The sequence below is a fragment of the Odontomachus brunneus genome, unplaced genomic scaffold, assembly GCF_010583005.1.
Source record: "Odontomachus brunneus isolate Ranch 3 - 2012 unplaced genomic scaffold, Obru_v1 Obru_scaffold_106, whole genome shotgun sequence".
NCBI classification, from domain to species: Eukaryota; Metazoa; Arthropoda; class Insecta; order Hymenoptera; family Formicidae; genus Odontomachus; species Odontomachus brunneus.
This window is the reverse complement of record NW_022639556.1, coordinates 41,637-54,152: the sequence shown is the minus strand read 5'-3', so window position 1 is coordinate 54,152 and position 12,516 is coordinate 41,637. Positions and strand designations below refer to the sequence as shown.

The 12,516-nt window shown below is 38.4% G+C and overlaps 2 protein-coding genes across 2 annotated transcripts in view; one reads left to right on the top strand and one right to left on the bottom strand.

Moving 5' to 3' along the window:
- LOC116849087 (juvenile hormone acid O-methyltransferase) overlaps positions 1-5,315 on the top strand; it is an 8,864-nt gene extending 3,549 nt beyond the window's left edge. Inside the window, exons 2-5 of the mRNA XM_032825877.1 lie at positions 3,629-3,960; positions 4,036-4,337; positions 4,433-4,580; positions 4,744-5,315. Coding sequence (XP_032681768.1) covers positions 3,774-3,960; positions 4,036-4,337; positions 4,433-4,580; positions 4,744-5,003 — 897 coding nt within the window. The 5' untranslated portion in view covers positions 3,629-3,773 and the 3' untranslated portion in view covers positions 5,004-5,315. The remainder of the gene's footprint in view (positions 1-3,628; positions 3,961-4,035; positions 4,338-4,432; positions 4,581-4,743) is intronic.
- LOC116849084 (1-phosphatidylinositol 4,5-bisphosphate phosphodiesterase classes I and II) overlaps positions 1-12,516 on the bottom strand; it is a 283,574-nt gene that overhangs the window by 258,641 nt on the left and 12,417 nt on the right. The gene's annotated exons all lie outside the window — the stretch shown is intronic.

The window sequence follows — 12,516 nt, the reverse complement described above, 5'->3', positions numbered from 1 at the left end:
GAGAGAAAACGGAATTATTCTGATCAGAATCGATCCGAAAAAGTTTCAAATATGTATTCAAATCAGTTCTCAGTCGCCATTTGTAGGAATTCGCTCTAAGTATAAGAGACTCTGAATAACGAACTCGCCAATAGCGCGTGTGTTTCACCTCATGTCGAACATAAAGTCTCTATTACTCGTGCGACTACCTTAGTCGGCGCGCATAACAATGCACCAATTTTTCAGACACGTTAATCCGTTCCTTTCTCGTACCTACTTTACTATCCCACTCCTATTCTTTCGTGGCGTTTTCTCGCGCTATATTTTGCACGACGACGAGAAGAGAGGCACGTGATAAAGGAGCGCGCGCGTACGCAGTTCCGTTCTATTATAAAAAAGGCGGCAAGTATACGAGTCGGTCGTCGTTAAAAATTTACAACGAGGACTCGCGCGCAAGTGGAAAGTAATCTGATCGAGCACGATGAGAAAATGACGCGTAGCCGCGACGACGACGACGACGACGACGATGGCGACTGCGTTCCGGCTGGACCGACGTATCTTTCCATCTCCCGGAGCTTTCTTGCGCGCTTCCGTGCTTCTATAAACTCCGAGCGGTGGTGCGTACGCGCTACGACCTTTTGTTATCTCCTTTGAAAGAGACGCGAGTGCATATTGCATTACCTCGCGCAGAGCGCGAGGGAAAATGGAGATAGACGGCGAGAGAAAAGAGAGCCGCCGGGGCGTCAGAGGAGCGGGTCAACTCAGCCGAGTTTCATAAATATTTTCTATACAGGCGTCGCCAAACTGATTTACGGTAGTTGAAGGACGAGTATAACGTCAGCTCCGATGTAACGTCACGTGACGAGACTCGGACACGTTCGTCTCACCGGGGAAAAATGCGTAAAATGTGCGCAGCGAAGAAATTGATTTAGTATGCGAAAACATAAAAATGTGTGATCAGAGTTTAATCGGAGTTGACAACGGTCGGCCCGGATATGGAGACCGAATGATCACCGGCAAGCCGGTGATATCATTGTCGGAATGTTTGCGCGATGAAGTCGATTCGGAAATTCGCGGGAATTGGAGAAAATCCGTGGGGTTGCGCGAGCAAGGGCGCCAGGTCGATTTCAAGCGTGGGATTTGAGCGAGGGCCATTCTCGGGCCGAAAAACGAAGGACACCCTCGTCCTTCGTGAAATACGGGTGTTTGATTAGGAAAACACCTTGTATATTATCTCGACGTGTATGGAGTGTGTCGTCGCATATGCAAATACGCCGATGTCCGAGAGGCAAATACATGCGACCGTAAGATAACAGAGGCTTAAGGGCTCGGATACCCCGGCTAGAATCCAAGCGGGTCTTTCAGTACTCGAATACTCGACCGAATCGCGAATTAATTGTGATAAGCCCTGCTGATCGACTAAAGTCACGGCAAAACTCGTCTTACAAGGAAACCCGCAATAGTGTCCCCCTCTGGTTTTAATGAATTCTTAATATGTTGTAAACTAGATCAATACATGGGACACGCGTTTCTTTATAAGTGTTCACATACACAAGTTTTAATAACATTCCTCCAAAAAAAAATTGATTTTATACTTACGAGTAAATGACGTTCAAATGGTAAAAAAAAACTTTAAAACAAAAGTATCTCAATAATATTGCTTCACCCAACATTTACTTCTTTGATATATATGTGACAGAAGACACATATAACAGTAACAATAACTATATATGTATATATGTAGCCGTGTCAGTCTATTCTTGTCTATTCTTGTAGAAAAAATGCAAAATATGTAAAGGAGCCACATGTCAACGGGTCAGTGGAAGAATAGTGATTACGTCATGAAGGGACAAGCAATTGTATCGCGATTCAATGTTAGACACAATGCCAGCTCAAGTATATTATTCAAAAAAAAAAAAAGAAAAGAGAGATACACTTGAAATAATCGAGTAAAAACTTTAAAACATATATGCAATTAATTACTAATAAAATCTACTAAACTCGATCTGGCATATCAAAACAATGCGACATGTTATAAAATCGTAATAAAAAACGTTATGCATCACTTACTTTTCGTTTGTTCGATAAGATGTGTATATTTATTTTAAAAATTATGTACTCATTATGAGAATCGATACTCAATCATAAACGCTCGTTTAATAAAAAAAAAACTAGTGACGTAATATCGACAGGCTTTAACAATACATCATCTTTATCATAAAAATTATATTACATTCCGTAATACTTTTAAAATTAACTATATTTTTTCCCAAATAAAAATATCGTGAATAATTTACTCAATTCTTACGGACTATTTGATGATATGGTTCGTTTTAATACGCCAGGAGAAAAAAAGACGTTCTGTTTACATTCTGAGTAAGGTTCTATTAGGAGGAATACTGTCGAAGCCTTGGTGGCCGAATTGGTATGGCATCCCGCCTGGCAAGTGGGGAGACCTAGATCCGACTACTAGCTGAAGCAGTATTTCTCGCAACATAAAAATTAATTAGTAGAGTTTCATTTATAGGATGAGGAATAATTAATAGAAAAATTTATATTCGACGAGAAAAGTATATAATAGTGCAGATTAGACGAAGGAACTCGGTGCATTCATCTACACTGTCGAATATAGATAAAGTTTGCAACAAATTTCCCGTTCTGATTAGTCAAATTACTTGCGGTATTTTTAAAACGTGTCCTCGCGGTTCCAGAAATTCTGGGTTTCCGAAACGTACGAGCTCAGATTCTGCATACAAAACTAATAACACAAATTATACTATTTTTCTCAAACTATTACGCAGACGACAGTCTATATAAAGATTAATAATATATATAAGAAAAGCAATAATGGACACAATAATTCATAAAATAAATATACACGAATATTAGCAAACAAGATATCATCATACGATCATGATTTAAATGGTAATTTATCAATGATAGATTTCATCTACTTTATATAATAAAATGAATCTCAGAGAGAGAACCTAATTCATTGGTCGAAACCAAAGAAATGGAGAAGCACATTTAAGAAAGGAAATTGCAAAGAAGTACAAATGAGAGCAAAATAGTTTATACTAGACTACTACTTAGACTAGAAACACTTTTTTTCTAGTAAAGTTAATAATCTTTTAGTAAAATAATAAATTAAAGTTAATAAGTAATGAGAAAGAGAGAGAACTCTTGTATTACTTTAATACTTACATTTTTTCTGGACTTTTCAGTTTAGGTTGTGCCGTTAAATGTTGCTTATATTTATGTGAAGCACAAGATATTCTTATTATTCTTAAATAATAAAATTTACTTTTATCATTTACGAGAAGATTTTATTAAAATTGACTTTCACACGTATTGTCTTTTCGGATTTTGTCATAATAACCGATTGCCGTGCGAACCTGTTAGCAGTGATCTTCAGATATGACAACTAGATGGATCACTAACTTCACTACAAAAAAAGGTATTCAAACCGTTCCGCTTTCGATTGTACACACAACAAAAAATTTTGAAATAGTTATGAAATAGAATTCTATATAGGAAGATATTTTCAAAGATGCCCTTCAAAGCTACCTCTGAAAGATACCCCTCCACCGTTTCTAGGATGACTATATAAATAGCAGCTACGTCTTCTCCTCTTCAGTTTTTTCGTGAGTTTCCTGAGAGCGCTATTTTCAGCAGTACTCGGTTACGTGAGGCTTATGAGGAAGAGATTATTTGTGGAAAAGATAATTTTGCGGGAGCGTGATTTAAACTTCCAAGCATTTGTATAGATAACCGAGTCTAAGCCGCATCACATCATGAATTTGGCTAAACATTATGTTAACGCGAATATGATGCAACGCGAATCCGCCAAGAACGTTATAGAGGAATTTAGCAACGAACTATCTATGGTACGAGGAAAATGCATCGATATCGGATCTGGACCCGGTGACGTTACCAAAGAGTTCTTACTGCCTCGATTGCAACCAGATGTAGTAGTCATAGGTAAACGAATGAAAATTTGCCATAAGCTTGTTAGTATCTCTTTCTTTGTCTTCTTCATTTTTTTGTATCTTACAGGCTCCGATATATCTCAATACATGACGGATTATGGCAACCTAAATTATGCCAAGGATAAAAGATTATCATTTATTGTTTTGGATATCGAAGCGGAATTGCCAAGTGAGGAAAACGAACAATACGACTGTGTTGTGTCATTCTCATGTTTGCATTGGTGTCAGAACATTAGACAAGCTTTCGAGAATATTTACAAGTTACTGCGACCAGGCGGCCGAGCACTTGTCGAGTTTTTGGCGCACCACGATAGCTTCGAGTCGTACCATGAGATGAAAAAAAATCCACAATACGAGCCTTACATGCGGGTAACAATAGTCACAGAAATAATACAACACACACTTAACGTGATAATGAGTTCAGCAGAAATCGACTTCAAATAAACGAGCATTTCTTTCTTTAGGATATTAACCGCTATATACCATATTTTCAATATTCTAAAAATTCGAGAGCGTCTCTGCGGAGGATTCTGGAGGAAACAGGCTTTGCAATCATTCATTGCAGTGAAAGAGAGAAAACATTCACTTATGAGAACCGAGAGATGCTCAGAGGTATAATAGCGTGAATATTCTTTTCCAAATAATGAATATATTATAACTGATAAAAAAAATACGATTTTTTGAGTAGAGAACGTGAAGCTAAATTAGACAATCGTAAGTGAATGAAAGTCGAATTAAATCTGCCCAAAACTAACGCCACGTTTGTACTTCGTAGAACACATAGTGGCGGTCAATCCTTTCGTCTCTAACATGCCCGACAACATGAAAGTCAAATTCATCGATGATTTAACGGAAAACATAATGACTCATCGGATCTTGCGTCCATATATAAAGAAGCAACGAGAACACGAGGAAGAGGAAGTCACGTTGAATAGATATTATGTTCTGCTGGCATACGTAAAGAAACCACGAGTCGCTCCCTCATGCACAAAATGCAATAAGCATGTAGAAACGTATTCACAGATTTTAATCTAAATCGGCAACGACAAGCTTAACCGAGACAATCTAAGATTAAAGGAATTTGGATGGGATATTCTGATGTTTAGTGGAACACACTTATGATCTGGCATTACTATAAGTAAATTATTACTTATCAAACATTAAAACATCAGTTAACATGAAATTATTATCTTTATCGTGATATCTCTACGGTAATCTTGCGCGCGCGCGCTCTATAGTAATTTTTGAAAAAATTTAAAAATTTTGAATAAATTTTAAAATAAATTTTTGGAACTCTTCTTTAAATTTTACAGTTGGAAAATAAATTTTATGCGACAATGACAATGATGAAGTGTGTTATTTATTTTTACCATCGACATTTCCTGCAACCAAACATTTCTACGTTTGTCTATCTTTCTACCACGAACATAGCCAAGGACACAACGAAAGGGGAAGAAACAACACAACATCCCATCTCACCTCACGTCACGTCACCTCACCTCATCTCTTTTCACCAATCGTCTGACCAACTTGTGTCTCCTACAACACTAAACTTTATTGTACGCTATGTCTTTGATTTTACAGTAGTACAGCCATTTATAGAATATCGTCGTAACTCATTGTACGGATATAAGTGGGCGTTATGGTACTGATATTCGCATAGCGGGTAACAATGTCGCTAACTCTGTTCTCTAAAAAATACACCCAAGGTTTACAAATAGTCTTAAAATTGCTGACACCGATCTGTCCTTGACAATCGTGCGCGGTTCTCAAGAAAGGTACGACTAGCTTCGCGCGTCGAAGAAGGTCGCGCGAGCACGTGCAAACAAATTCGCGTTAATTTCTTCCTTTTTCTCTCTCTCTCTCTCTCTCTCTCTCTCTCTCTCTCTGTCTTTCTCCTTCTCCCTTGTTAATGTGTACCCTGCCGTTGCGTAGCGTCACGATAATTAGCCGCGCGTCGATCCATGCGGGTTTACCCGTAGCCGATCTAATTTGAAGCGAGAATGCTCGATCCGCGAGCGAAACTAGACGCACTTTCTTCAAGCGACGGCGCATTTGAGACCTGGAAAATGGAAGCTGTCCAGACTACTACCATTCGGTGTACTGCTGCTGCTGCTGCGTGCCACGAAATATCCTCTATTCTTTCGGGTTGCTACGACGCTCGTTTGAATAATGCACAAAAACAATTCTCTACGCGCGCGAGAGAGGCCACCGTTTGACCCTCTCTTCCCCTCTCTCCCTCCACATCCCGGCATAATTCATGAACCGTCACGCAAAAGCTCGAAAATAATCTTCCCGTGGAGGGAGATTAACATAACGCACAAATACGCCGCGAACGATTGTGAAAGATTTTACTCTAGTATCAAAATCTTGATATTCAAATCGAGCATCGCGACAAATAACACGTCGGAGGCTACAATTACTACGGAAACATTCCACGTGTTCCGTCTATCCCTCTCTCTCTCTCTCTCTCTCTCCTCTCTCTCTCTCACTCCCTCTCTCTTCCCTCTCCCTCTCTTTCTCTCTTCCTCTTTCCCTCTCACCCTTCTTTCTCTCGCGACTACAATTAACGGTACAAAATTCATTAATTGAATACATCTTAGTCATCAATACCTCCGAAACCGTCGTTACGAACGAGGATATCACCAGCCACAACAGCCTCTCATGATCCGCTGTACGATAATCAGGACATTTCACAGAACTTCGTATGATTTCACTTTTTAACAATTTTTAACTTTTGACGTTTGCGCCAAGCACTTCTGCTATATATTTTTCGCGTGATTCGAATCCCCTGAGCAAGAAAATAACAATAAAAAAATTTAGTTTGTAACAGTTTTTGGGAAAAGTATAACTCGATTTTCATCTTTTAACCAATATTGCAAGGCTACATGTCCAAGTTTTGCAAAAATATGAGAGGAATCCAAATCTTATCATCTCCTACTTTGCCCCTAAAGTATAATTCATATCCTTTACGAATCAATGGAGTTGACTTGCATCTTTGTTTCACTGAAGTCAGCCAAGTATAATGAAAGTGGTTCTCTTAACGCACTGGAGCGCGACATATTACAGTCCTGCTCGTAAAGCAACGCTGTTAACAATACTTAAAGCACAACGTTAAGAAAAGAGCACATTTCCAATAAGATACTACTTCCTTTTAAATCCCTGGTTAAACTAAAGCGGATTCATACGAGGAAACTGTTTTCTCATCAATAAATCACCCTAACAGGGCAATAAAACAAGAAGTGTGAAATGATTCTAACAGAGTGATCTCACCCTTAATTGCGACATACCGACGTTGGCATATTTCTGCAAAGATTTGCTAGACATAAAAATAATTTTGAAAAAAAATGTGTGTAAAACTCCATTGTCGTACATCTCTAAAACTGTTATTAATGAAACATTTTGCTCGCTAGATTTCAATTCAGCGGTTCGAAATTAGCAAGAATTGGAAACTCTTGTCTCAGCGCAAAATGTCTGCTGACCAGTGTTATTTCACTGTGACTGTTCTTGTAACAATAGACTGAGATACGATCAAACGTGTCGACTCTTTCAATAACATCAGCAGCAAGTTGGTGAACGCGAGTACCGTCTCTTTGTCCCAAAACAATACACACGCGAAAACAATACCGCGCGCACCGTCAATACGACAGTCGGACCGCGTCTCAGCGTGACACTCGCGTGGACAGAATATTATAAACGTCTGATTTGTCGTGAAACCGTATGAATTTCTGTGCTGACGATGATTCCTGATAATTAGCATATAATAATAGACGCGCTCAAACTGAGCAGCGTTTTTTACAATAATCACGAAGATCGTGAAGCATCTCAGTTCCGATGAGCGTCGAGCCTCGCCACGACTTTTGATTATCGACACTGATTTCCTTGTAGAAAGAGACGAGGATGACCCCGTGAAAATTAGACAAACGTTCAATTGTCGTTCCGCTCAGAATTGCTCGGTGTTCGATTGTAGCGGGAAAAGAAGTAATCTCTAGAATATAAATATTCTAGATATGTTTTTCTGGACAAGGCGAGATCCAACAATATCCGCGATCCGAATGCTTCACGGTCAAATGTTAAGGGCTAAAAATCGTAAGATTATTAGGTATACATTTATCGATTACGAGCTAATATCATTATGGCAAACGGAGCACGCTTCTTAGTGGTACCGATCACTTGGTAGTCTCTTATTCGTAGAAAGGACATCGAACATCAAAGACGATTATTTAGAAAAGAGGGATACCTGGATACAGAACAGCGAAGGATGATCGAGGGCAAGGCACAAGTGAGTCAGAGGAGAAATCATTTTTGGATGAAACTCTAATCTCTGTCCTAATCGTTTTCCATTATGTTCCTCTTGTCGCGAAAATCGAGACATCGCGCGAGGTATACACACATATATATAATATAGTTAGACATTGCCGACGTGATTAATCGGCAACTATTGCTAACAGCGGGACGAGCTTCTTATTTCTATTGATCCGAATCGAAATTACCCCATAAGCCGGTGTTCACAATTCGTTGTCATTTGATACGTAATCATAACTTCACGAATCTCTGATTATTTATTAATCTAATATAATAATATTTATCTCATAACAATATTGACGTCTCAAACAATTGAACAACAGTTCATGTAAATACGAATCTGCAATTAAGTCGAAGGTCGTAAATAATTTGCAACTACGAATATCAACCTAAGTCTTGCTAGTTTTCCCAGACTTGCTTTTCTAACAAGACTCTCCTTGACACACGTGTTTCACCTTGAATCCGCTAACGCCGTCTTATCAATTCGGTCCATCATTGTTATTGCACCGACTCTAACCTCTAATCTCTATTGGTGCATAACATTATTGCTTTCTTTGCCCTCCTGTTTCCTTTTCAATTTTTTTTTTTAAATCTTCAAATCGAAATTTCCAAAAAACGTTAACGAGAGTATAAATTGGTACTTGCAAGACTTACACTAGATTGGGAGGATAATATACATAGTTGCGAATTATGTACTATTTTAATCTTCAATTCAAAGCATAATTATTAGTTTTGTATTATGGACCGTGATATTTTCGGCCATGGGTCTATATTCCTCAGTCAGTCTGTGCGTATGCAATACGCACAGACTGACGTGCAATTAAAGATTCACGAAGCTACGATTATTCGTCAAGTAATGACGCATCATGAATACCGACTTCAATTTCGACTCGGGTTCTCGCGCGTCCACGTGCATCTCCGTGTCGCGATTAATCATCTCTTTATATACCTTCGAGATCCTAAAAAAAAGACTATAATATAATAAAGACTATAAGAATACGCGTACCGTGATACATCTCTGTTCAGAAAAATTAATAACAACAAAATGATTATGTAAACATATAAGTAATAAGTACTGATAAGAAGGAAAAAACTTTCTGAACGTGAAATTAGAAAATGTTAACAAATGAGAACTCCGCGACAAAGATCAGTAGGATAAAAAATTCGTAAAATTCAGGATTTAAGTATAAAATTTGGATTCGAGTATTCATGGAGATAAAATTTCTGTCCAAAATCTAATTAACGCTACTAATTAACGCCACACGCAAATTTCCACCGCACCCCGCTTCGGCCAATTAATTAATCACGCGTAGAAAAATGCCACGTGAAAAATGCGCGGTTGAAGTTACATTATGACTATCTTAATTTTCGAAAAACGTTTCTTCACGATTCGACTTTTCCAACGAATTTCCTCCTATACGAAATAATTCGACCGATATATATATATATATATATATATATATATATATATATATATATATATATAATCGAAACACATGTTATGCTGTTTCAGAAACGCGTTTCGATTCTTGTTTATTGTGTAAGGGCAATAGAACGCGAATATAGTTTATGGCATTAACTGCACATTTAAAACTGCTGTCTAGGTACTTGCATTTTGAGATGTTTGTTGTTAAACTTAAAATTTAATTTTCTCGGTGATCAAAATAAAGCTTAATAGGAAAAAAGACCAGCTCACAATGATTAATAATTGCAAAATCAAGATTTGAAAAACTGAATGTATATATAAACAAGATATCGATATGGTGAAGTAAATGCGACGGGAGAATAACTAAAATATGTACTGAAGAAATCTGATCAATACGAATCATATACCGTCCAATCGTGTTCAACGCCACGACGTTTCATTAGTCGTAAATATTACGTCCTGACTCTTCCAATGAATATAACGAAGAATTCGTGCGCCAAGTATATCACGTCAGCCGACACATAGGATACCAACTGATAGCCCTAACTTAAAGTTCAACAATATGGAATGCGGAAGAGGAAAGTTGGAAGAAGGGAAACGAAAATCAAAGTGTATGAACACAACAAATTATTATAATCTCTCCCTCTTTCTCTCCCTCTCCCTCCTTCCCCCCTTTCACTCTCACGTTGATATACTATTTACAAAAACAGAAGTATAACTTAACGACAAATGGAACCAATTGGCCGATCGAGGAATACAAATGAGACTATTGATTGATTTAATAGAAATAAGGTTGTCATAGTTGCATAATGCGTAAGGTACAGGATAGGGCTTCGATGAATTTCTTTTTTTTTTTAATTTTGACACATCCGGATAGCCGATTATCCAGATAGTAAGTAAATGCAACATGCTTCAAGTTCGGTTTATTGGGACATTCGAACTTTCCAAGATACTCGAACAATTAAAGCATTGAATCCGGATTTAAGTTTGCCAGGGCATCGACCAAGTAGGCACCACAGTCGCAGTAACCCTTCCTTTCAAAAATTTGACAATCAATAAGTCAACATTTTTCACCCGCGATTTGACAACTTGGTCTAAAACAATCGTGCCTATTTATATATTCAAATAATAATTACTTTCGGTAATTTTGTTATCAAATTGATCAACCTTATAATCTGATTTTTTTCTTTTTATTTATTTAATTCGAATTCGAATTCGGTTCTGTGAATCAGTCCTAGATCCGGATCCGAATCTCTTCTTATGGTCTAAACTTGAATCCGAATAGGTTTTGAGTTTTCAGATCAGAGCCAATTTCGGATATCCAGATAGTTATTCATCCCAACAATTAGAAGCCCTAATATAGGATGACGGAACAAGCTAACGTAGGGCATCGGTAAGACAATCACACAGTCGTCAAAGACGACAACGACGACGATGACGTTCTAATAACGAAACTGACACAATACAACGCCGATCGAGTCGTCACGACGCTAAAGAGGGAAGACGAAATCATTTGTACACAACTACTAGTCTCTCGATACAAACCTGGACAACGTATACATTTGCGTATATGCGCACTACACTACACGTAACACCACGTCAGGCATTTACACTCACGCTATCGACTACGTTACAATCAATCGCTGAGTTCGTCCCACCTTTATTCCTCCTCCTCGGCGCGCTAACTACCGCCTTATTTATGAATAATCACACTCACGTAGACACACCTAATGAGCGCTCTAACGCGAAAATCAACGCTACGTCGCAATCACGATATTATCAAGCTCTCGATCACGAAGCGGATGTTGAACGTAGAGACTGGCGCTGTGAGAGCGCGCACAACGACACGTCCGCCGCGTGTCCTTTTGCAATCAACAGCATCGAATCAAGACGAATGAATGACATCACGCGAGTCGTAAGGCAGGGTTTCCTCGGAATTAGGTTTCGCCTCGAGGTGCCACAGATTCCAAGATTACGTCTACGCGAATTGTTTACGTAGTAAACGCGTAGTTTTCCATGCATACGACACGGTCGTTTTTCATGTAGACAATGTAAATTATGCAGAATATTACGAATTACATTAAAATACAAAAAAGAATAATTATATGAAACAGCTACCAAGTATCTATTTAATTATAAGTGCAATGTTTAAAAGAGATAACAAATTGCACAAAATTTTCATCTTACTACATAAATTGGTGAACTAATTCCATAAGTGAGATTGCAACTAGACAATTTTGTAAACTCTGACTTGTTCAAGAAACAACGTTCGTAAATTTACATCAGTATTCCAAAGATTAAATAAAAATATCAACCTTTTCAAATTAATTTTTTCAGCAAGTCGTGCGTTCTTCAAACGACATTCGTAGATTGCTCATTGCCTACACAGATGGCATACATAGTTTACGTTGTCTACACGTAGAGTATCATGATTTACGCGTACATGATTACACCCAATCTCGGATTCGCTTCAACCAACTCAGAGGCGCAACACGCAAGGGCCCCGAAAATCTGCAAAATAATATCATCGTTGCATCTTATGTAATACATCGAGTTACACTATTTCATTGTCGGTCCGTGGATCAGTCCGAGAACGAGTCGTTGCTGATTAACAAAAGACGAAAAGAATCTAAAGGCGACAGAAAATCGCGCGGTGTTGTAGCAATAGCAACGAATTCGTAATATCTTCGATCTATCGGCGCAGCCTAATCGACCGCCAATTCCGTAGAAAATACTTCGGAGTCTCTCTCTTTATCTCTCTCTCTCTCTCTCCCCCCCCCCCCTCTCTCTCTCTCTCTCTCTCTCTCTCTCTCTCTC